Raw genomic sequence first — 24913 nt, 5'->3', positions numbered from 1 at the left:
AGAAATCCCTCTCAGGTAATTAACAAGAATTTGAAATCCCAGTTAAGCAGAGTTGAGTTATATAAGTGACCAAGGCTGCATGAAGAAATATCATAAGTATTCCACCTCTGTAGAGCAGCTGTTTAAGGATGCAAAAGCAAGGCTGGAACATTTTGGCTCAGAGATCCCTTGGGCCTCAACAAAGCTGACACAGAGCAGTCAGAGCCAGCAGCTCAATCCCCAGCACAGGCTTGTGGCACGAGCCACAGGGTGACAGCAGATCTCCCACCACCCCAACCACAGACACAGGCACAAGCTCGAGTTTCCAACCATTAGAATTTATTTTTCTTCATAACTGTGCAGTTTTTAAAATGCTACTGTAATGATGAAGTCATAGGCTACTATGTTGTTTAGGTGTGGAAACAGTTCTTGAAAAACAAAGACCATGCGCTACAAGTGAGGAACAGGCCATTGACTCTTCAGCTGGAATATACAGACATTTTTGATAAATACTGATCACCTTAACACTTAAATGGAATGACATGTTCAGAGTTCTACACAGTTCACTATGAAAACAGCATGGCAAGTTACATAAAAGCTTCAACTTCAAGGATCCTTGCTTTTTTGTTAAATTAATTACTTGGTTAGAAAAGAGAAATGAAAGAATATTTGAAATGGAGTCTCACCTGGACAACTTTCCCCCCCTGTTGTTGGTAAGCTCCTGTTAACAAGATGATTCCATCAGAGCTGGCAGTTAAATTGTGTATATATAAAAGAATCCCCCACACTGCTTTCAACATCAGGAGTTTTAACAGGCAAATATCTTCATGAATTTGGAATGGGTTTTCAAAAATTGTATCTTGACATTTATTGCTTTTACTTGTAAACCTGAAATTCAGTTTATTCCTTTGAGGAGTGTTGGAAGTACAGAGTCAACAGATGCATGTTTGACCTGTATCTTTGCATTCTGGGTGAGAAGAAAGAAAAAGATGACCCACGCTCAAGAACACACATACACCTCCATCTACAAACAGCCTGTGCAGACTAAAGCAGGTAAGTCCTAAAGTAGCAGTATTTAAAAACATCAATGGGGTAGAAACTCATCCAACCTATCAGCTCGTCCAGCCTATCTCTTTTTCTCCCATGCTTGGCCAGAGTTTAGCTGGTACATAAGGAAGTTTGGCTCTCCTACAGAGGGGAGCAGTTCTATGGATGATTACTTTGGAGAGCCTGTAAATGTTACTGGGACTGGCAGCCAGTGCCATGTATATTCTTCATGCTTACAGCTATTTAGACTGTTTCAGGGCTGTGAGGTGAGGACAGGAACCCAGACTGGGTACAAGCACTGCAGAGTTTTACCACGTGCCAGTTAAGCTGGTAATGTGGCCTCTGTAATACAGAGCACTCAAGGGAGGGATTGGAGGATGCAAGAGATACCTGCTTGTGATACATTCCAGCTCATCTGAGCACCACCAGGCCCACACGTGCTACTCAGCACAACCTGGCTAAACTGCAGTATTTCAGAACTGAGATGAAAGGGATGTTGCTTTAATGGACCAATTTGCTACAAGACAGTTTGAGAGACTGCATTCCATAGGTTTCTACCTCTTTCTCCTCTACCCCAGAAGAAGAGACAAGCAAACATGGTTAAGTTAGTATGTATTTGTGTAAACACCAGAACATTTTGCTATACAATAGAAAAAAAGTTGCTGTTTGTATGTTCTTAGAGGAGCCCTGAAGACCTTGGAATACCTGTATCCTGCAACTATTAACCTGTACCACATGCATTTCCTGTTTTGTACATAAACTGAAAGCAAGCTTGAACAACAGTAAATAGCAACTACACTCCTGCAACAGGCAGAAATGCCACATTGCAGCTGCTTACTCCTTCACTTTAGATATGTAGTCAGCCAGTTTGTTGATACTATCCTCTTGCTGTTCTAGAGCATCCAGTATGAAGCCCATGGGGGTCTTCTTCAAGCCTATCCCCTCCATCTTGTTCTGCAGCTTGTTCTGTATGTTCCTGAGCCTCAGGGAAGCATGGACAAACATCACTGCACGACAAAAACACACTCATTAATTGTTCATGCCCAAGGAATGCATAGTTCTTGCAGCACATCCCAGCACCGCGACATCACTAGAAGATGATGATGTATCAATGACTGCTCAAGTAACCACAGGTACCCATTTAATAATAACATTAAAGATGGCTTGTGCTGCTTTTGTGTCCCCTCCCCCAGTTCTGCTTCGGGACCACTTAAACACATATAGCAAAGTTAACAGCTGACTTAGACTCTGCAGACTTGGTTGAGAAAGCTCAAGTCACACACCTCTAGCCCCCCAGAGAAGAGAACAAATACTTACAGAGGAGAGGAAGCGTGATCCCAAACATGAACACCATGACATCTCCCAGGTAGGAGATCAAGAAGTAGCTAGACAGCATGATGGCCAGGACAAAAGTGGTTGGGTACTGCTTCTTCAGCTTGCGGAGTACATCCTTGTTGTGCGACATCCACACAAAGCCCAGGAAAACCAGCACCACCACAGTGCCACCAATGAGCATGTTCAGGGGACTCAGAAACCTGGAGAGAAGAGGAACAACAACCAAAGAGTTCAGTTTCAGAACCTTCATGACTTGTGTGTCCATAGAGGATCAGCCAGCTCAGTGGTAATGTTACTATTGTAAAAGAAGTTGCTGTTGTGAAGACCTTCACCAAGATCTTCAGCAGGAGCTAAACAAAGTAAAAAGTACAACTGAAGAAGAAACCCTTAGTGTTGAATTTGGATAATCTTTTTTTTCATGTTCCTCTGCAATCAACTTATTTGATATCACACCCAGAGTCAGCATATCCAGACAGCAGATGGAGACAACGCAGATGGAAACAACATTGACTGATCTTTTCCCTTCACGTGACCAAAACCAGGCTCAGGCTATGCCTTCAGATGAACTAGCTCTTCATGCTATCTTGTCTAGGTTTGCAAAATGGGAAAGGTAGAACACCGAGTAAAGGAAGTTACTTCACTACTTCTCATTTCTGAATAAACCTTCTCACTGGTTTACATTCAAACAAAAGAATTGTATGAACCTGCAAAAGTAGCTCACCACTGTTAGCACAACAGGTAGAAGCCCAGTCCCAAGCAAGCATGGACCTGGAGTATGTGATAAAGGTCTTACAGGAAGAAGAGCCAGGCCTGGCAAGAGAGTCACTGCTGAGGTTTGTGCTCTGTTATTGTTATCAGAGTATCCAAGCAAACCAAGCCATTGAGTGGATCAGCTCTGGACTATAAACAGCAAGTCCCTTTTTGGATGAAGGCAAGAATGTCACCTGCTCAAACCACTTTTTCAAGTATTCAGAGCTTGTTCAGATCAAGTGTTCAGCAATGACTTTGCTGAGCTTGTTTCTGTACCCAGAGTCCAGGCTCTAAGGTATTTCACTTAAATAGTATTAAGTTATGTGAATTCATGTGCATTCTGATTTTCTGGCTTTCACATGCACTGATCTGATTACACAGCAGCTGAAGCCCCTGGGCTATTACAACTATGGCAGCAGCATGACAGCGCCCCAATAACACCAGGTATGCTCAAGGTTTACTTTTGCAGACTTGGCAGCTCATCCTGCTGCTCCAAAGCTACCATGCCCAGTGACTCACCACTCCTCCCCACTGCCAAGGAGGATGTTATGGTTTGTGGTCTGTGCTTCACATCCGGCCCAGGCAGAAGAAATCTGCTGCTGGACTGGTACTGCCAACACTCTGCCTGCAGTGCTAAGGGAGCATTTCCCTGGAGCAGGAAGAACCCCCAGGAATTATTTCAGATCAAGGACTGGCTCTTGATTCTTCAAGTCAGTTGTGACAACAGGGGATAGGACAGCTGGACAGAAAAAAGATTAAAATTCAGAGTAGTTCTCCACCTGCTTCTGCTACTCATGCTGAAAAGCCAATCGGGCTTTTTGGAAGTGGTGACAAGCCAGACTTGCTTGTTGCATTTGAGTCACTCCCTGTAGCCAGCCAGATTATATTTAGCTCTGAATTGTCAATCTAAAGTTTCCAGGCTGGAAAAGGTGAACAGCATTGCTCTGGAAAGAAATCAGTTTCATCTGTGCTCCTTTGCAGCAGGAGGAGGGTGACTCATGACTGGACCACAGTGGTGCCTGGGTTATATACGTACTACTGGACATATGAGATTCTTAAAATAGGATTCACCCCCACACCTCAGCTGTCTTGGAGCAGAAATGGCCAAACGGACACAATTCACAGCAATCCCTTTTGTTGCTAAAAATCCAGGGACAAGATAATCCTGGAAGCAACAAAGATCTAGACAGAGCTCCACTTTACACTTTCCATGTGCCTGGAAAATACTCTCAAAGCCTTATCATCCCTACAGTTCCTGTTACTCTTATTACAACTTCAGAAACTTGTGGTGAAGAACCATCCCTCCATATTTATGAGGAAGAGACAAAGACTTCTCTGCTCTACATTTCTTTCTGGTATTACATAGGTTCTGTGTAACTGCCTGGCTGTAAGTGATATGAAGAGGGGTGAGGGGAGAATGCATTCAGAAGATCCCTCTTTTCTGAGGAAAATGATTTGAATCACATGTTTTCTGAAGTAGGCTGCATTCCAACGTGAACAAGGGAACAGTGAACAGAAGTATCAAGTGAAGGCATTCAGAGCCACATGAACACAGATGGGGATTGCAGTTGCCACTGAAAACCAGTATTCAAATTATCAGCCATGTGTCCATAGACTTCACTACTGGTGATCACAGTGCTGGATAGGGTGTCATATGCCAAAGCCACCCTTTACTGCTTGACTCGCCCACAGCATAATTTACAGCACTAAGATTATCCTAGAAATTCATACATGGAAAATTCTACAACAATGGCAGTTTTAAGGAAGGCAGAACTCCATTATTCAGTTCCACTCAGATTTGTTGGAACGCTGCTCTCAATAACACAATAGCTAAAAACTAAAAAGGAAAAAACAGGGATATGTAATTTTAGAACAACAGAGACTGGGGAAAAAGAGAGCTGTGTAACAGGTCAAGAAGTCATCTTACTATTGAACCCACCAACACTGATATTGACCTTATTTATGCAGAGGTCAGAACACAACAGGAAAAATTTGTGCTCAGGGGAGGAGGCTGGAAGTCTTTCAGAGATGCAGAAGAAAGGTAAGTGACCAGCCATTAAGTATGTTACAAGATACTTTCTAAATATAATTCCCTTTAGCAGGGATTTATGAGACCTCAAATACCTAAAAATGTAATGCACAGAAGTACAAGCACGGCAAGGGTACAGTGACTTGAGTTTATACAGCTCAGAGGACTTAGGGTTGGATATAAAACCCACTAAATTCTCTGACCCTGGAAGCAGTGAGTGTGGCAGGCCTAACAGCATTTGGGGGTGCCAACAGCCCAGAGCACCCCAGCTGGATCATGTCCTTTGTTTTTTGTGGTGACAAGGTACAACCCTGGGATGCTGTGACCTCCAGTACAGCTGGGACAAGGAGACAAGGAAAAGCCATCACCCAGATTCAGTTTCCTGCTGTCCCTGTAGGCTTCCTTCAGCATCTACCTAGATACAAAGTAGAGACAGGGAAAACAAACACATGAAAAGAAACATCCTGGATGGCTGCAGGGATACGGGCATTGTCCTGTGCCAAGAGGGACCACGGGACACTTTGTATTGGTAGAAGCAGCCTCAGGAGAGCAGGGATGCTGGGGGTGCACTTGTGTGGGAGCTACCCCTGGCCAGCAGAAACAGATGAAGATGAAATACTTTCTTTTTTTAAACTAGATTCATATTTCTAGGCACTGCCCTACATGCATCACAAAACAGGACAGAATTCTCACACAGGAGCAGGAAAACACAAAAAGTTCTGCTTTCAGTGAGTTATCACCTCTTCTTGTCAGGTTGTTTCATACCTGCACAATTGTGCACAGCATTACAGCAGGAGAGGGGGAGGACACACAGCTGTAGCATAGGGAAAAAAGAGCTTGGCAAGGCACATTCCTTGTGTAAGGCAAGTAGCCTCTGGCAGCACAAGCCAGAAATAGGACAGGCTACATAAAAAGCAAAAGCAAGATAGCTCCATCCTCATATCATCTCCATTTTAGATGACTGTCTTGGGGTGATTATTCAGCAGTTGCTGTCACATCTGTTTCTTTCACATGTGACCAGGCAAGTTTGAACAAAGGCGCTGAGTAGGAGACTGGCAGTCATTGAGAACATTTTTTAAATTTAGAGCAGCTCAGTTAGGCTGAAATAAGCATGAAAATTCCTTCTTAGAAGGCTTTTTGCTCCGCCATGGCCCAAGCAGTGAGCAGGTTAGAGCATTAAAATGTGCTCGTTTGTATTAATTTAAATAACTTGAAAGATAAAGTTCTGCCTCCTCTCTCCTCATAATTTGAGCTTATACAGCTGTAACTACAGGTAGCACATAAAAGTATAAATAGCACATTGTCTCAAGGGATAGTCCTCAGCATCCATTTAGCAATGCTCATGTACCTACTGTCGCTCACTTGCATGGCTTTGAGAACAGGAGACAGATTCCTGCCTGTAGAACTGCCAAACCTTTATGAAGTTATGCACCAATATTATCATGCAACATGATTTAAAATTACGCATGTTTTGCTCTCTCATTCTTAGTCTTTCATCAAGCATGAGAGAAACTGAACATTTTGCTGCCCTGGAGCCTTTGTTCCCACAAAGAGAATCCCTACAAGTACATCAGCTAAGGTAGTGATCTGGGGAAGAAACATAGAAAAAAAATATGACACAGTTGTTGACTGCTGGGGTTGTACAGATGAACAGTAGATGTTTTGAAGAAGTGGCAAAGGAAAGAGACATCAAACCTCAGGCTGCAAAGAGAATATTATTCCAAGACAGAATGAGCACTCTGATGCAGCATTCTGAGATTCAGCACGCCTTTTTAAAACTGTCAGATTTTGAAGCTAATTTTTAGCAAGTACACGGCAACAAAAGCCTAGATGAAATTACATGAATTTAAAGTAGTTAAGTTTGAACTACATGATAGAGAGGCCTTGTTGGAGTAGGTGGAAGAACAGACAAATTTCACTTATTAACCAAATTGACTGTTTGAGGGAAGTTGCAAGATGTGGGAGGCAATGAAGGCCTTGATTTTAATAAAAATTCATACAGGACTCACAATGACAGGGCCCTGGCCCAGGGTAAGAACAGGGAGTCCAGTTCCTCTATAACTAGGAGAAAGGGCAGAATTTTGTCAGGAGCTTGTCTTTTGCCAGCAGTCTACTGCAACAGAGTTGTAGGGGGGGAAAAAAGAAAAAGCAGACAAGTCCAGAGTACTTCTTAAAGGATTTGCAGAGAGGGAGTGTGGCTGCTACCACCAGCCTGTATTTGTGGAGTGGCACTAATTCACAAATTTTAGTTTCTTGTTCACTGATTTATTATTTTTTACCCAGTCCTGTAGGCTGAAAGTAAAATCTGCATTACTGCAAAACACAATTTACAGGTAACAGTAGCTACAGGAGGAGGCAAATAGAGGGAGAAAGGCAGGGACATAATGCAGAAAAGATGATTACAATTCCACTGTGCTCATGGCAAGGTTATTCCATACTTTGTGGAGAGAAGGTAAAAGGCTGGAGAAGTCAGCTTTGTTATAGGAGGGGCAGCAAACTAAAGCTGTGGCACAAAGCACAAAGTATTTCCAGTATCAAGAAAGCTCTGGACTACAATTTCTGTGTCAACCCAGCTCAACCACAGAACTGCAACAGCTGAAAATATTATCTTTGCATTTCAAGTCTGTCTGTATAATTAGATGGCTTATGGGCAGGTAAAGTTGGTCACAGATTAAGACCACTTTATTAGTGGTTCCAACAATCCTGCCCTTAGGCCTGGACACAGCCCTGGAGTTCCTAAAAAGCCATGATTCATCATTTATCAGGGGTTCCCGACCATTACAGGATGAAGTGAAAGACAACTTAGTCATCAATTTAAATTTATCAGGAGAACTTTCTTTACCTTTCTTCCAAAGCCACAGTCTGGCCAATTGAAAAGTATTTTTATTAAAAGAAATGGATACTTTTTCTCTATTGAGGTATTATCCCATTTCCTTTAGAATTATTCTCCCATCTAATTTTACTTCCATGTCAGAAGAATCAGGTTCATCATATACCAAAGACTAAGACATGCAATAAAAAAATATGTGAGATAAAGATCCCACTTCAGGTCTTGTTCATCCATAAGTTTTCAACTCAGAGGGTTATCACTCAATATTAAGATATTATAATTTCAGCTCTGATATTAGTTTCCATCTTCTGTGGCTCTCTTCCTCCTCCACCTCCCACCTCAGCACATTAGTAGGAAATAAGTGGGAGACAAATCTCCCTTGATCTGAAGAAAAGCAATCAAGAGTTCCAAAGCAGGAATTTAGGAAGGTGAGTAAAAGCTGCTGCCATCCCTGTTTTACAGGGAGATACCCTGTTTGGAGATACCTAAATTATTTTCATTCTTTTCCCACCTTCTTGGGCAGAAGAGCTGTCCGCCTGCTTTCCAGGGACCCTGTGATTTACTTGTTCATTGAGAGCCAGCTACAACATGGTGCTGCTAATGAGGGTAATGAACACACAAATATAGAACAAAGTGGTAGAAGAACAGCAAGACCATAGAAGTCTCATTTTGCCAGCCTAGTAGTCTGTAAATATCACTGCAACATATTGCCACCAAAATACAAAATAAAAATGCCTATGCCACTCTACTGAACCTAAAACCATCATATGCATTAAGAAGAAAATGCAGGATTGAGCCTATCCTTCCACAGAGTACAGGTCAAAGTCTGCTGTGAGCCAGAGAATCTTTATCAACTTAGATGCTGGGTCAACAGCTTCAGAAGCCCTAACAGGATGCAGAATGCGTACCCCTCACAAAAAAAAAAAAAAAAAAAAATATTTAGGGGAATCACTTTAAGCCTCTGCAACATAAGAGATAAGATGTACTTCAGCCAAAGCCACTCTGGCCTGGTAGCTGGGCAGTTCTCCAATTTAAGCATTTGTGCGTTGCTTGTTGAGAAGAGTGGAGTATTTCAGTTTCCATATTAAAAGCTTAATCATCGTTTCTGCTGCATGTCTTGCTTAAGAGCTTTCTGACCAAAGATCCTAGAGCAGTACCTGAAATAGAGTCACATAGCCTTTAATTCAGAAGGTGATTATAAGGTTATTTCCTCATTCCCTTCAGGAATGCTGGGTGTGAAACAACATTGTACCAGCAGATGGTCCTGCCTCGAAGGTGTGAATCCTGCCCACCAGAACGAAATGATGGGGTACCTTATTTATTTTATAGCGATTTTTTTTGGTATGAGCTAGTTCAGAAATAAGAACGGCTTGCCCTGAACATTACTTTAGGACAGTTACAGAGAGCAGAATTTATCTATGCATTTTTTTTTAAATTCAAAGCTGAGCGTGCCTCAGCCTGAGCAGCCCCGCTGGGCAGGTTCAGGAGGAAGCACAGATCGCTGCGCAGGATGCGGCTCCGATTTCCGCGAGCAGCAACATCCCGCACCCCAAGCATCGCTGCCTTCCGCAGCCTCCGCCTCGGGCACAGGGCTGGAGGAGCAGCCCGTGGGAAAGGGAGACAACACACACGGAGTCCTCAGGCCGGTCACACCCCACCAACACATCACAAACCCGGCTGCTACCGCGGCTGTAAACCAGGCCTCTACATTTTTTAAACGACACCAGAGGTTTAAGGAGGGGCGGGATGGGGAAAGGGGAGTGGAGGAGGGTAAGGGGAAAAGAGGGGAAAAGGAGGAAGGGAAAAGGCAGCTCCCCCGCCCCTGTACTCTCACATCGGGTTCTTTCCCGTGGCACCCGCCCGGGGAGCGGGGCCACCCCAGCCGCAGCCCGGCCCTGCCGGCCGCACCGCGAGGCCGCGCACTGACCCCACGATGGAGACGAGCGCGGCGGCCACCATCAGGTAGTTGGTCTGGTAGTAGAGCAGGTTGCTGACCACGCGGTTGTTCCATTTCGAGATGTCCTTGAGGTCGGGCAGCGCGAAGCGATCCGAGCCGGGGAAGAAATCGTCCCAAGCCCGCAGCGGGGCCACCTGCACCTCCATGGCCGCCGCCGCCGCCGCGCAGGCTCGGGAGCGCCGGGCACCGCCCCGGGGCGGCACCGACACCGACAGCGACAGCGGTACCGGGGCGGCACCGGCACCGACAGCGACAGCGGTACCGGGGCGGCTCCGGCACCGACAGCGACAGCGGTACCGGGGCGGCACCGGCACCGACAGCGACAGCGGTACCGGGGCGGCACCGACAGCGACAGCGGTACCGGGGCGGCACCGGCACCGACAGCGGCCCCGCGCCGGTGCGGCCCCGCCGCTCCGCGCTGCCGAGCCCGCGAGCGAACGGGCAGCAGCACAAGCGACAGGCGTGTGTCACCGCCCAGGGCTGGCAGCTGGCAGGGGCTGCTGTCAATAATCGCTGTGCGTTCATTGTTCCTTCAGCGAGTGGTGATGCACGTTGAGCATTCACGTGGGCGAAGCCACTCGGCATCATCTGTGAAAGCAGGGATGAGTGGGGCGGGCACCGCGAGGAGTGTCAGCCTCACCACTGCGGGGTGTCCCATGGCAGGGGGGCTCTGCTAGTGGGGTTTAGGATGTCTTCAGGCTGAATTTGCTGTCTTCACGCTGAATTTTCTCACCTTTTGCAAAGTAACTGATGCCGTCTGATAATTTCTACGATATAATTTGCCTAATGAAAAAAAGAACTTTGGATTTCAGGCATTGCGTTAGATTACATCACCTAAATAAATATGCATTAGGAGGGCGGAGAATATGTAGTAAGTAGGCGTGTTCATGTAAATGTTACTATATAATAGATAAAACTTCTTACCCCTTGGGGTACTTGATTTTGGAAACTTCCGCCTGGCAGATTAAACCATGTCTCCTTTCTAAACCAGACTCTGTGTTTAGAGAGCTCCTAAAATAGGCAACAGGGTGACTGTGCCTTTGGATGGAAAGGTTGGTGCCTGCAGCTGTGGTGTTTTGACCCCAGCAGTCTGTGTTGGAACATTTGTGTTTTCAGGCTTTCACACTTCAGCCACCATGGCTCGAGCACGGGCTGTTTGTGCATCACACAGCACCCAGGGTTTGCTGATACCGTGCCGAGCATCAAAATCCTTCTCCAAATGTAAGCAGGCTGGCACTTGAAGGAATCCTTGAAGGATTTACATCCCTGAAGTTTGGAAGTCCAAGACTTGAACACAGGCCAAGTTAGTCCTCATCATCTTCCTGGCCTGCACTGTTCTGGTTTATGTGTGGTCCTTGGTTTATGTGGTTCTGGTTTATGTCCAGGCCCTGCCCAGGGAGTGTTAGTAAGACAAAAAGCCATTGTGGCAGGCAGCGACCAGCCTGAGCCTGATCACATTTGGGTTCCAGCTGTCCTGAAGGCTTTAAAGCACCATGGTGTCTGCCCTTTTTCCCTGAGGATGCCCTCCATGGCTCCCAGGGAGTTCTGAGCCCGGAGGAGGCTGGAGCAGCTCTGCTACGAGGAAAGGCTGAGGGAATTGGGATGGCTCAGCCTGGGGAAGAGGAGGCTCTGCGGTGACCTAATTGTGGCCTCCCAGTACCTGAAGGAAGGCTGCAACAAAGATGGAGAGAGACTATTTACAAGGGCCTGGAGTGATAGGATAAAGGGGAAGGGCTTCAAACTGATGGACAGTAGGTTTAGATTAAATACTAGGAAGAAATGCTTCCCTGTGAGGGTGGTGAGGCACAGATTGTCCAGAGAAACTGCTCAGATGCTTTTCCCATCCCTGGAAGTGTTCAAGGCCAGGTTGGACGGGGCTTGGAGCAACCTGGGGCAGTGGAAGGGGTGAAAGTGGATGGGCTTTGAGGTCCCTTTGAAGCGAAACCATCGCACTCTGTGGCCATCAGAGAGGCGGGCGCAGGGAGATCCCTCGGGTGCGGGCAGGCGGGACGGGAGGGAGCCTCTGTGTGAGGGAACGGGGGTGTCCCTGCCGAGTGTCCGTGCTTGTTGTCCCCACTGTCCCCACTGTCGCCACTGTCGCCACTATCGCCACTATCGCCTCAGCCGCCTCAGGCGGCGCTGCCCGCGCCGCGCCCGGCGCCGCCCCTCGCGGGGCACTGTGGGAAGCAGAGGGAACTATGGCGGATGGTGAGGAACCGTAAGTGCCCTGTATGTGTGTGCTCGGCCGGCCCTGCCCCGCGCCCGCGGTCCCCTCTCCCTCCTCCCCGGTCTCTGTAGCGCGATACTGACCCTTCTTTTATTCTCTCTCTTTTAGGGAGAAGAAAAGAAGGAGGCTAGAGGAGCTGCTGGCGGATGGGTTAGTGCGGGGCTGCGGGCCAGCGGGGCAGGGGCAGCGCTTGCTGGGGCGGGGTGAGGTGAGGGCAGCCGCAGCCCCGCAGGAGCTGAGCGCGGGCAGGGAGGAGGGAGCCCCAGGAGAGCTGGCGTAGCTGGGGCAGGGCCCTTGAGCAGCGAGGCCTGGGGGACAGGAGAGGAGAGGAAGCTCCCGGGGAGGCAGAGGAGCGAGGGGCTGGCCCGGAGCGGCGTGGGAGATGCGGGCTCGCAGCTTGGCATGGTGTGCTGAAGAGCTTGGTGACCAGAGGGGGGAAAGCTGCCTTGCCGTCAGGGACCTGGGAGGGCCTCTAGGCTAGAAGCAGGTGACTTAAGCTTTTGGCTGGAAATTTAAAAATTCAGACTGCAGAACGGTTGTCTCTGCACATTAAAACGCGTTAAAATCTAGCCTTAAAGGCCGTGAAAATGAATGTTGAGAAATCCTTAACGACATCTGCTTCATTCCTGAATTATTCCATTCCATGTGCTTGTGTCCCTCTACCCCAGGGTCAGCAGGCAGTGCATGTGTGTGGGGATGGGGCCACAGCATTCCCTGGGCATGTGGGATGGGAGGGGGTGCATGCCAAGTCCCCCAAAAGCATGGAGCTTTGCAGATGTGAAGGTGGCAGGGAAAAGTCTGAGCTTAAAGCAATATAAGGACTGTGGTGCTCTGATATTTCAAACAAAATTTAAAATGAAAATAACTCAATGAAATACAAAAAAATGCTCTTGAACTCTTATACCTGGTCGTGCTGTAACAGCACAAAAAGTGAAGATGGCAGGGAAAAGTCTGAGCTTAAAGCAATATAAGGACTGTGGTGCTCTGATATTTCAAGCAAAATTTAAAACGAAAATAACTAAATGAAATACATAAGAATATTGTTGAACTCTTATACCTGGTCATGCTGTAACAGCACAAAAAATAAACACTGGAGAAAACTGCCTGTGAAATAAAACATGAAATCTCAGGTTGAGTTATGGATGTTTTTCAGATCTCCACAATGTCCAACCATCTAAAAATCGAACTGTAGTCTAATTGCAAAAGTGAAATTAGATCTTAGCATTTTTATCAATTAGGAAGGAAAATACATATCTAAACAGAAATACACATTGAAACAGAAAAGGAATGCTGCTGCTTAGTAGCTGTTCATAAGGGCTATATAAAAGAATAAAAAATTTGTTCTTAATGTCACCAAACATTGCTTCAACACTAATTTCCAGAAACACTAAAAACTATAATATCCATAGAAGCAGTTTTTGTGATGTCTGCTGATCCATTTTATTTGCTTAAGTCAGTGCTTAATGCACCTCCTGAAATCTGGTGTACAGCAGATGAGGGGTTCTGCACAGAGGGTGCTGTGTTCATTTACACCATTTCCCATTATGTGAAATATGTGTATTTTCATATTATTGTGAAAACTAGAGGAGATATGAAAGTGCATCTGAGGTCAAAAGACCCTTATGAATTAAAGTAATTTTTGTATGTCTTATTTAACTGCTCATGTAGTGAATAACTCCCCTCAGCTATTAATGAGGAGAGTTCAGTCTGCAATCAAATTATCATAGAATCCTAGAATGGTTTGAGTTGGAAGGGACCTTAAAGATCATCTCATTCCAACCCGCTGCCATAGGCAGAGACATCACAGGTGAATTATGATTTATTTATTCCTGCAGTTTAGGGAAGTTTTTCCCTATTACTGAAAATCTTTTCCAAAATCTGTTGCCTGTAAGTTCAGTTACTATTGGCACACTGTGTTGTCCAAGTTCTGAATTCTGTGAAGATAAAGGAACTCACTCCAGATGTTTTCACCACATTTACCTTTGATTTTGAGATGAGTTACAAGGAAGTTATAATAAATTCTAAACATTATCCAAGAATTATTAGACAAGTGCTTTTCATAGTGCTTCATAGGAGAAAGCAGGTAACACTTTATCAGTGGTGACACATCCTTTGCTACTCAGGATTGAATCCTTTATATTAATGTAGAACATAATCATATTTATTGAGTGGAACTCCTGTTTATTTAATAGGGAAGTAGATGTTAATCTTACAGTAGAAAATTACTTGAGAGCTGATTTTGAACTATTCCTGTAAGTCTCTGAAAAATTTAAGTCTATACTTATGTACTATTAAAAGTGACCTGCAAAATGAGAAAAGGGTAGTGGAGTATTCAATGTAAAATTCTGCCTTGAAAATTTAAAGGAAGATAGCTGCAAACATTCCTTTTTTTTTCAATTGAGACTGTTACTGCAGACAGGCTTGAGCATGCCTGAAAAATGGGACAGTTCCAATTCCCTGGTACCACTTGAGGGTGAAGAACATTCTTGATTCATGTATTTTAAAAATATTTGTTTAAATAAACTACCCTGAAGATTGAGAGGATGATATTGGGGCATGTTACTGTAATTTATTCAGAGCCTCACAATTGCAGTTACAGACTGATAAGTCTATCAAAAAAAGATACAAGACTTGAGTGATGAAAAAATGATCACCCTCAAAATCTAAAGGAACAAGCTCTTTTTCAGTGTCCTCTTCAAATTTGAGGGAAATAAAAGTAATAAGAATAGGCCCTTTTTAAACTGCAGGTCAACTTTTACTAGTAACTGTTAAAGCAGTGGGTTTATTGAAAGGCCTGGGTTTTTTTTTCCCCTCTGTGCATATTTATATTATTGCTTTCTAGTTTCACAAATAAAACCCACTCATGCAAATGCTCATGTGCATTACTTAAGAGGCATAAAGAATATGCAGGTGCATTTGTACAAATGATCAATAATTTAGGTGTTCTTTGCATAGAAAGTTGGAGGTGTGGCTTTTCCTGTCTGATTTTGCAGCTGAATTTACTGTGTTCTGTGCAGAATGGCTGTTGATGGTGGGTGTGGGGACTCTGGAGACTGGGAAGGTCGCTGGAACCATGTAAAGAAGTTCCTCGAGCGATCTGGACCATTCACACATCCCGATTTCGAGCCAGGCACTCAAGTGAGAAAGACTTAATTTCAATCAAATATCTGTAGAGTGTGTTGCAAATTAATGTAAACAGGTTCATTAATTGACCACCAGCAATGTGTGAGTACTGAAGCTGCATGAAAAGCTTGTGTTTTAATCAATTGAACACTATGGTCCTAAAAGAACATATTGTGTTATTTTTTTAAGTTTGTATTTTTAAGTTGTACGCTGTCTACTTCAAGCTTGCTGTCATCATATATAAATATATAGCAACGTATGAATTATGCTGGTTTTGAGTTTCACATGAAAAATAGAAGCAATTAAATCTCCATTTTTAAGTATTTTGATAGTGAAGAATTTATTTTACTTAGAGAAGAAATTAGTGTTAATATGAATACTTTGAGAACTGGGTAATGTGTAGTAGGGTAGACTATTTTAATTATTTATTCTAATTTTCTTCTTGTGTTGTACATTTTGTTTCAGAGCTTGTGGTTGAAAGTATTTTCCTGTTACCTTTTTAATGTACTGTTCCATTATTTACTAGTTGGAGACTGGGGTGAAATAGAACACTTCACAGAAAGCAGTTATATATTAATATTTTCAATTCTTTCTATTCAGCAATCTTGTCTATCTGTTTAGATTTACTTTGTGTTATATATCAGTGAAATATCTGAAGAAGGAAAGCATTGTAATAATAAGAGTAGACCTTGCTTTTTTCATGGTCAAAAGTAATATGAAAGTAATATTCTGATATCAGCAAAGGTCTTGATTCTCTCTAAGTGGGGATATAGGAACTGCATGAAATCGACAACTGATTAAAATCCAATATGTAATTACTCCTGCAAATGCAAAGTTGCTTTATCTGTAACTCACTAGGCACTGAAAATTTGTGGTAACGTGTTTGTAAGGGTTATGAAGTAAAGCACAAATTGTATTAATTTTTGATTTTATGTCTTTTGCAGGCCCTTGATTTTTTGTTAAGCACATGTAAAGTGCTAGTTATTGGAGCAGGAGGATTAGGATGTGAACTCCTGAAAAACCTGGTAATTACTGTGTTTTAACCCTTTTCTTCTTAGAATCTGCTCTGTTTCTTTTTCTTATTTTTTTTCCTTGACAAAACTGTCTTTTTCAATTGGCTGATTTTGCAGTTTTGATTGTATATAGCCACTAGAATTTTAAGTTCTAAACAACATGTGTAAAATACTTGTTGATACAGACAATAAAGATGAAGGATGCATTTGAAAGGTGGTATTTTCCTGTGTTGCATGTTACTTTCTCAGCTGTCTCAAAGTTTGTCTTGAGGTACAAAAGGCTGCTTTGTATGAAGAGTAGCCAAAATCCATGTGCAGCCTTATATCCAGTCTGATATTGCTGATTTTCCCTAATTGCCAGATCTAGGGAAGTGTAGTCAACTAAGGACAAATCATGATCATAATGGCACAAGGAAGTGTTGTTTGGAATGAAAAGTTTAATTACCCTTTTACTGTGGTTTTTATCCTCACAAGCACTCATATTTATCTCAGTGTATCAGAGTTATGATCCCATTTGAGTTTGGTAGTTTGGACTATTACTTTACTTCCCCATGTTTCTGTTTAAGGACAAGGATTTCTGTGCATCCCTTATTATGCATGAGATAGCTTTGTTTGTTCAGAAAATGTAAAGGGAAAAGTGTCAAAGTCTTTACATATAAAAAGGTGAAGCCTTAAAGGAAAATTTAAGTCATATTTTGTATATAACTTAGATTTTTTAGATACACTTCAGAACATGACAACTCATTTCTTTTCTCTAAATCCCATGTTTTACAGCATATATTTCCCTTTAACTGCAGTGCACATTTTTTTCTTATTGTGACATGTTTGTGTGTGACTGATGTCACTACTTCACCAGATCAGACCCACAATACAGTTTGAAGGCAGTTTTACTGTAAAGTTATTTGCCAGACGTGGTGATGGCCTGCATGCAAATGGAGATGAGGCAGAGCTTCTGTCAGAGGTTCAGTGTATTTTTGGATAGGGAGGTGATTTTTGTGTTTGCCATCTGCTTCAGCACTGAATGCCATGAGGAATGCTGCTTTGTTTTGAACTGTGGTATCTGGGTCAATATGCCAGACACATTTATGACATTAATGTGAAAATGGTTAATGTCCCAAACCTTAACAGGAATTTTTTAAAAGCCTTTTAAAGGAATTAAACTTTTTTTCCCCATTCCTGCCAAGCATGGAAGTGTTTTTTGGTATTTGTTTAAATTCTGTACTTTTTTCTCCCAATGGACCCTTTTGATTTACTCCAGCCATGAAGGAATACTGCAGTTTCCCCTTATAGATCAGCCTACTGTTGTCTTCCCTGTGTTAGCATCAGGTAGGCCAAAGCAATATTGCCTTCGGGAGACCATTGTCTTTGACCGTTGGAATGTTATTAATTCCATCTGTCTGAATACCAGCATTAGCAGCCCAACAAAACCCCTCTGAACAAAGAATGACCATGAACCTGTCTGCACAGGCAATGAGGAGCAAATACATTTGTTCCTCCAAAGGTTGCTGTTTTGGCATGTGGAGTAAATTCTGGAGCTTTGTGAGCATTTAATTTCCTGGTAAATGAAGCTGACCTTCTCTTTTCCCAGGCACTGTCTGGCTTCAGACAGATCCATGTTATTGACATGGATACTATAGATGTTTCTAACCTTAATCGACAATTTTTGTTTCGGTGAGTGATATTTTATAATTTCACAGTTTAACTTCTGATTTTTTTAAAAAAATGTACCTAAATAACACATGTTAACATATTCATTATTTTGGTTGGACAAGAGGTCTTTAAAGATTACTGGACCTTCATGTCACAGTAGTACTCAGAATTAACTAAAAATTGCATATGATTTCTTCTTATTTTGGGCTTTGTGGCATGAAGAAAATCAGCCTATGTCCCTTGCCATTCCAGTACAGCTGATGACTATTGGAAAAGGTGACACCAAGGAATGAATAAATGCACACACATAGAGATCTCAGATTTTCTGGTACCTTTTTCATCCAAGTACAGTGAACAATCATTGGATGTTTTTGGTGCTGATGACCATAGTTAATTAGTTCTGAGACTCTCACATCTTTACAGGGATCATGGAATGGTTTGGCTTAGACGCCTTAATATTATCCAATTAAATAAATTGTCCTAAAGTAACAATTAGACACTTAATTTGATATTGTGATGTGTAGAGATTGGAAAGACAAATCTGCTAACATGAAGCTTTTGGAATTGCTTGGGTTTTTCCCAGAGCGAAGGATGTGGGGCGACCAAAAGCAGAAGTTGCAGCAGAATTCCTGAACAGTCGCATTCCCGACTGTGCTGTGGTACCGTATCCTTTCACAGAGAGGCCTGAAGGCTTCAGTATCCTAGAAAGTTCTGTGGGTGGGAAGAGTATCCAAAGTATTTTGCTGCCATCCTGTTTCTCATACAATGAAGAACACATTCATTCAGCTGGTGATTTGAGAATTCTTTCTCTGTGCCATTAACATGCAGGGAATTTGCATGGGAAAAGCTTAGAAATGATTTTGTATTTTTCCACTGAGTTATTTTATTCAGGTGCAATATTGTAATTTTCACTGAGATACTGGAATTATTCACCAGAGACTTTTGAGTAAGCACTGCTAGGAGGCATTAGTTGACAAACATAGAGCAGCACTTACTGATAAAGGACTTTGTGAGAGCACATATTTTGAGCTTCCTCAATATTTCACCTGCTGAACTTTGCTGCCCTTTATTAGTTTTGTGAGATGTTACAGCTTTAGCTGTGGGAATTTAATCTCAGATAACTTAGTTTTTTTAGAAGGTGTTGTATAGAATTACAGTAATAAATTAGATAATATTTTGGCTTTAGGTTAGCAAATAGAAAACAGTAAACTTAACTAAAAATATATTCCTTTACTGGGTTTGCATTCAGATATTTTAAAAAGATTCAAGACATGGATGAAAGCTTCTATCGACGTAAGTGGAATTTGTGTTCCTGACAAACACCCACTGGTGCTTTAGGGGAGCCTTGCAGATGTTGCTGCTCACTGCTTTTCCTGCTTGCTTGCTTGCTAATTATTTTAGTCTTCCACAATATACTGGAAGTAGAAGTTACACGTAGACAAGATTTAAATACAACTGTGATACAGGTAGTCTAGGGCAGATAGCTGAGCTACTGTCACTGTCTCTGTTATGGACAGAAAACTTTGCTTGTCTTAGTATGTCTGCATTACTATAGATTTTGAATAATGTTTTTTTCTCCCTAGAGTTTCATATTATTGTTTGTGGACTGGACTCTATAATTGCAAGAAGATGGATCAATGGCATGCTGGTAAAGTTATCAGTCTTCTTAATGCCTGATAATTGCTTGACTTTAGATGGCTAAAATTAAACATACTTGCCGAAAATGTGTCATGAAAATGAATGAGGGCTGTTGAAACTCACAGCTCTCTGTATACCTGTTTCTGTTTTCTTTCTGTGAGCAGGATGAAATACCCTTTTCTTGAGAAGTCTTAGCCAACATCTGTGCAGTGCCCTGCAAGGATAATTTCATAGTTAGGTTACATGCTTGGGGCCTTCTGCAGTCAGCTTTTGAAAATCAAGAATGAAAGCTCCAGAGCTGCTCTGGATGCTCCCATTGTGAATTTTTTCTTCATTACCCAAGCTGTCTTTATTATGCTGCAACTTGTAAATCCATTATTTGGAGCTCCACTGTTATAGAATTCAGTGACCAGAAAGGTGGTAATTTTGTCATTGTTAATTTTTAAAACAATGATCTGGAGTATCTACCTATATTAAAATAGAAAAAGACAAAAGCAAAACAACAAATCAAACCTTAAACCAACCAACCATTTGTTCTAATGAACTATAAGAACATATATAGCAAATAATAGCATTTATCAGGGGAGTAAGGGGAGGAGGTAGAGGCTGAAGGTGGTTGATAAAGTCTTGTGCACTGACAAATAAGTTCTGTTTTATATACCTTTATATACCTTTAAAATAAACTTCATTAAGCACTCAGTAGTTGGGTGTACCTTTAAGAATAAAATTTTAGGATTTTTTTTCTGCCTGTAACTTGTTTAGAAGCCCAAACCAAACGAAAACCAACCCTCCACCCCTTTTATTTGTTAGATGTCATTTTTGCATTATGAAGATGGTGTCCTGGATCCAAGTTCCATCATACCTCTGATAGATGGAGGAACAGAAGGTTTCAAAGGAAATGTCCGTGTGATTATTCCTGGCATGACAGCGTGTGTTGAATGCACACTTGCACTTTACCCACCACAGGTAATTCAGCTGGTGAAATTGACACTTTTTCATATTCCTCTGCTTAGCTGCTTTATTTTCTTAGTGCTACACCTAATGTATCATGATTTCCTCTGGTTTTCATCCCCTGCCCAACCAGGTCAATTTTCCCATGTGCACCATTGCATCCATGCCCAGACTGCCAGAGCATTGCATTGAGTATGTCAGGATATTGCAGTGGCCAAAGGAACAGCCTTTTGGAGGTAATTAATGTATTGTACTGGTGCTAAATGAACATTTCTCCTTTTAACTAACTTGAGTTGGGTATATACTTTTACTAAAACAAACCTGCCTTTAGCCTTGTGTGGTTCATTGTCATATTGAATCCAAGCCTCTTCTGAGCTGGAGATGGATTTTCTCTTCTTGAACTCACTCTTCAGTTCCATATTTGCTCGTGTTTCTCACCCTGTACAGTGTCTTTCCTGAATTAAAATGTAACCTGTAACACCTCTGTAAATTGTGCAGTGATTATAGTTTGTGTATAGGGTGTGTTAAAACTAAAGATGTTTTTAGAAGTAGTACTTTGATTATTTAAAATGTCAAGTTTCAATAGCTTCATGGGGTATTCATTTTCAATTAAAACAGGGATTTTTTTAGAAGCAAAGAATGCTCTGTTTCTGAAGAATTATTATAATTGCAATTTACCTGTAAATTCTTTACTGTAGAAGGTATTGCATTGGATGGAGATGACCCTGAACATATACAGTGGATTTACCAGAAATCTTTAGAAAGAGCATCACAATTTAATATTAAAGGTGTTACGTACAGACTCACCCAAGGTAAGGGGATGACATCTCACCAAGTTGTGGCATTTGCACCTAGGCTGGATTGGCATTCTATGTATTTGTTATGACTAAGCTGGCAGCTGTGCTGAGATAGTTCTCCTCACCCTTAAAACAGAAACAAGCAGCTTGTTTCCTGTGCCAGCACAAATATTTTTATGACAAATCAGTTGTTTGGGGCACTCATGATGAATCAGAGGAACTTATCTGGGATAAAACTGAACATTCTTTTTGCTGTTTTATTTTTAACTTGGAGCAGCTCCACAGTTTACATTACATGGTGGCCACTCTTGCTGGGTCAAAGAGTAGAAATAAAAGGACTTGATTGTCTTTTTTAGCAACATTTTGTGCCAGTTCAGGCTGATTAAGTCTATAGCATCTGTTCCTCTCTGCTGTCCCTGCCCCTGTTCACATGCAAGTGCAGTATGCTGACACTCATTTAATCAGCATTTCAAACACTAACTAAATAGAAAACTCAGCTATCTTTGTGCATTTCCCCAGTTAAACTGGAATAGAACAGAGGTTTAATTTCTGGTGCTAAACACAGAATACTTGCTTTCAAAGTTTGTTCAGTAGTTCTCTTTGTTAGTTACCTGCTTTTTTTCAATGTGCCTGATGCATTCCTAAAATCAAAAACTGCCCAAGTACTGCAGTAGCATGCCATTATACCTGTTTGTTACAGAAATTCCTGGACACTTTAAAGTACCTTTGGACCCACCCTTTGAAATTATTCTGTCTAAAAGTAGTGTCTCATTAGAGTTTCTAAGAAAACCCAGAGCTGTATGTTTTGTTTTTGCAGGGGTAGTTAAACGAATTATTCCAGCAGTAGCTTCTACAAATGCAGTAATTGCAGGTATGCTGAAAGAATCATTTCTCTTTTGCTTTACTGACTTGAGAGTTTTGTGGGACAACAATTCGGAATTGAGAACTTGGAGAGGATAATAGTAGTTTTTAAATGTGTCTGGTTTATTCTTACAGTCTTATTTCTGTTTTCCATAGAGAAACTGCATGTGACTGAATAAATGTTATGACTGGGAGAGAGTAAAAGCATTTAAGACTGGGGAGAAAAATTGAAAAACAGAGTACATAGGCTTGACATAGTCTCAGATTAGTGCCAAATCTGAAGTGTTAATGCACAGAACTACCAGCTGCCTTCAGATGTTTATTTTTCTCTTTATAGTTTGTTATAGTTGATTGGTTTTGTCACTTTTTGTACAACTGTGTGATATCTGCTAGAGATAGGTGAAATGTTTTTTTTTCTCATTCCAGCTGTTTGCGCCACAGAAGTTTTTAAAATAGCCACAAGGTATTTAATTTCTTATTAATAACAGACATGATTTCCAGCAGAATGCCATGTATCGACACTGACATATTTGTCATTACAGTGCATACGTTCCTCTTAACAACTATTTGGTGTTCAATGATGTGGATGGATTATATACATACAGTTTTGAAGCTGAAAGAAAGGTTGGTGCCATTAAAGGCTTGAAGGGTTGTTCCCTTGATTTGTATTTATGCACTTTGTGTGACCTCAGTATTGAATCAATTGGCCCCTAGCACTGAATAATAATATTTCTGAATTTTTAAAAGTGGAAACTACAGTGTTACTTGTCTGCTATTTCTGCAGAGCAGAACTACAAAATAAGATTCTCAAACCTAAGACATGTCATGGGCAGATCTTCTCTAAAAGAGGTTATGATAAAAATTGATCTGAAAGTTTGTAGTATTGGATTTTATGTCAGATTAAATTTGTCATTCATAAATACTTAGGTGCTGTTCAGAGCCAATCAGTGACAGACTTCAGAAGGAAATGGGTTTTGTCATTAATATTTGCAAGTATTAATATTTCTAGAGCTAAAATTTCAAAAAACCACAACACAAACATTTTTGAGACTTTACTAGGAGCATTTCCAAAATCATCTTTAACATAATGTGTATTCTTGTGCTGTTTTGTGGTAGGAGAACTGTCCAGCCTGCAGCCAGCTTCCACAAAACATAGAGATTTCCCCATCAGCTAAATTGCAGGAGATCCTGGATTACTTAACAAATAATGCTTCATTGTAAGTTGAAGACATTCTGAGTTTGTTGGTTTATTACTTATAAAAGGTAATTTTAAAATGTATTTTAACCTGATTGCCTGGTTTTGTTTTGTTTGTTTTGTTCTGTTTGTTTTTAAATGTTTCATATATAGGCAGATGAAATCTCCTGCAATCACAGCAACTATGTATGGGGGAAATAAAACACTTTATTTACAGGTAATCTGAACATACATAATTGACTTTAATATTCTAAATTTACTTAAATGTACTGAATTTGAAAAAAAAATGGCCTTTTTTTTTTTTTAATTGTAGACAGTAGCTTCAATTGAAGAACGAACAAGGCCAAATCTTTCCAAGACACTAAAAGGTATGGAGCTGTCAGGTGTTGATTATCAAGTTAGAGAAAGTCAGTTTCACCCCTCTGTCTGGATATTTAGCTTTATCTTGCATTATGCAGTAGAATTTGCTTCATTGACATTTTAGATTCAATACACATACAATTTTATTTTGTCATTTCTCAGGTATATCAATTGTTTAAAGGTGAAGTGCAGGCAGATGCACAGAACATTGTAACAAAGCATCCAAATAACTAAATTACTCACTCTCCAGTAGAGTTTTATATCTATTTCTCAACAAGGTCTGTTTCCTGGTTAAATTAGATTAATATTAACTTAGCCAGTGAGCTGTTTGCAGCTTTATTTAATGACATTTATGGTTTGTGGGGATAGCATTTCTAATATTTTTTGGGCTTCTTGAAAAGGCAAATCACATGGGATTAATTAATTAAGGTTTTCTTTCTGTTTCAGAACTGGGGCTTGTGGATGGCCAGGAACTTGCAGTTGCTGATGTTACTACACCACAGACTATGTTGTTCAAACTTCACTTTACCACTTAATTTATTCATAAGTAAAGTGCAAATACAGCAAGAGAAATCTGTGCCCACCTTATAAAATAAAACATACTCTGTGGGTGTTGAGGCAGCCTGAAATGTTCCTGTTAGTGCCAGCATGGTTGAAGGTTAGGAAATCTAAATGAATCACCATATTTCAGAATTGTATGTAGAAGCCAATATTTGGTGGATTATATTTGTATAAATGCTTATTCATGTACAGACCTCTGATGTATAGAAATACACTTTTCCTGGGTTTTGTTGTCAAAATGTTCATGCTAATGTACTTTGAAACACATGGAACTTTAAGGTGGCCAAAAGTCTTGTTTTCGCCATGTGTGCACACATAGATGCAAAGAAAAGATGTTTTTAAAAGGATCGACAACAATCTGGTTTTAAATTGTAGCACTCCTGAGACTTACTGAGTCACCTTAAACCAAAGGAGGCAATAGATTAAAATGAGGATTTCCCTCTTATTTGGTATTGATTTGATCAATTTTATGGAAGGTGTTAAATATGGAAGAGATGGCTTTGCTTCAAGAAGCACAGAAGGAAAAAATTATCAACTGTACATGAAAATACAGATGTGTCTCCTCACTGTCCCCAAGCAGCCGCCGTGCACAGCATTGCAAAATTATGTT

At 41.5% G+C, this 24913-nt stretch overlaps 2 protein-coding genes across 6 annotated transcripts; one reads left to right on the top strand and one right to left on the bottom strand.

Annotated features, from left to right (window-relative positions):
* Positions 1-296: 296 nt before the first annotated feature.
* ARL6IP5 (ARF like GTPase 6 interacting protein 5) lies at positions 297-10113 on the bottom strand. Its single transcript, XM_021550835.2, has 3 exons — positions 9898-10113; positions 2344-2561; positions 297-2033 (listed from the first exon to the last, which is right to left on the bottom strand). Exons 1-3 carry the CDS (start codon positions 10071-10073, stop codon positions 1861-1863), a joined length of 567 nt encoding a protein of 188 aa, XP_021406510.1. The 5' UTR covers positions 10074-10113; the 3' UTR covers positions 297-1860.
* Positions 10114-12099: 1986 nt separating this feature from the next.
* On the top strand, positions 12100-24387 carry UBA3 (ubiquitin like modifier activating enzyme 3). Of its 5 annotated transcripts, none has more exons than XM_021550846.2 (18): positions 12100-12145; positions 12263-12304; positions 15172-15292; positions 16222-16302; positions 17879-17961; positions 18524-18604; positions 19190-19233; positions 19524-19588; positions 20389-20544; positions 20663-20765; positions 21228-21341; positions 22144-22197; positions 22614-22650; positions 22730-22811; positions 23304-23404; positions 23536-23599; positions 23696-23750; positions 24190-24387. In XM_021550846.2, exons 1-18 carry the CDS (start codon positions 12126-12128, stop codon positions 24276-24278), a joined length of 1392 nt encoding a protein of 463 aa, XP_021406521.1. In that variant the 5' UTR covers positions 12100-12125; the 3' UTR covers positions 24279-24387. The 5 variants fall into 5 exon arrangements, with proteins under 5 accessions (XP_021406521.1, XP_021406537.1, XP_021406529.1 ...); XM_021550862.2 differs by having other exon boundaries at positions 12105-12156; XM_021550869.3 differs by having other exon boundaries at positions 12106-12135.
* The last annotated feature ends 526 nt before the right edge of the window (positions 24388-24913 follow it).

Source organism: Lonchura striata, chromosome 12, assembly GCF_046129695.1.
Source record: "Lonchura striata isolate bLonStr1 chromosome 12, bLonStr1.mat, whole genome shotgun sequence".
Taxonomy (NCBI): domain Eukaryota; kingdom Metazoa; phylum Chordata; class Aves; order Passeriformes; family Estrildidae; genus Lonchura; species Lonchura striata.
This window is presented reverse-complemented; position numbering and strand designations above follow the sequence as displayed.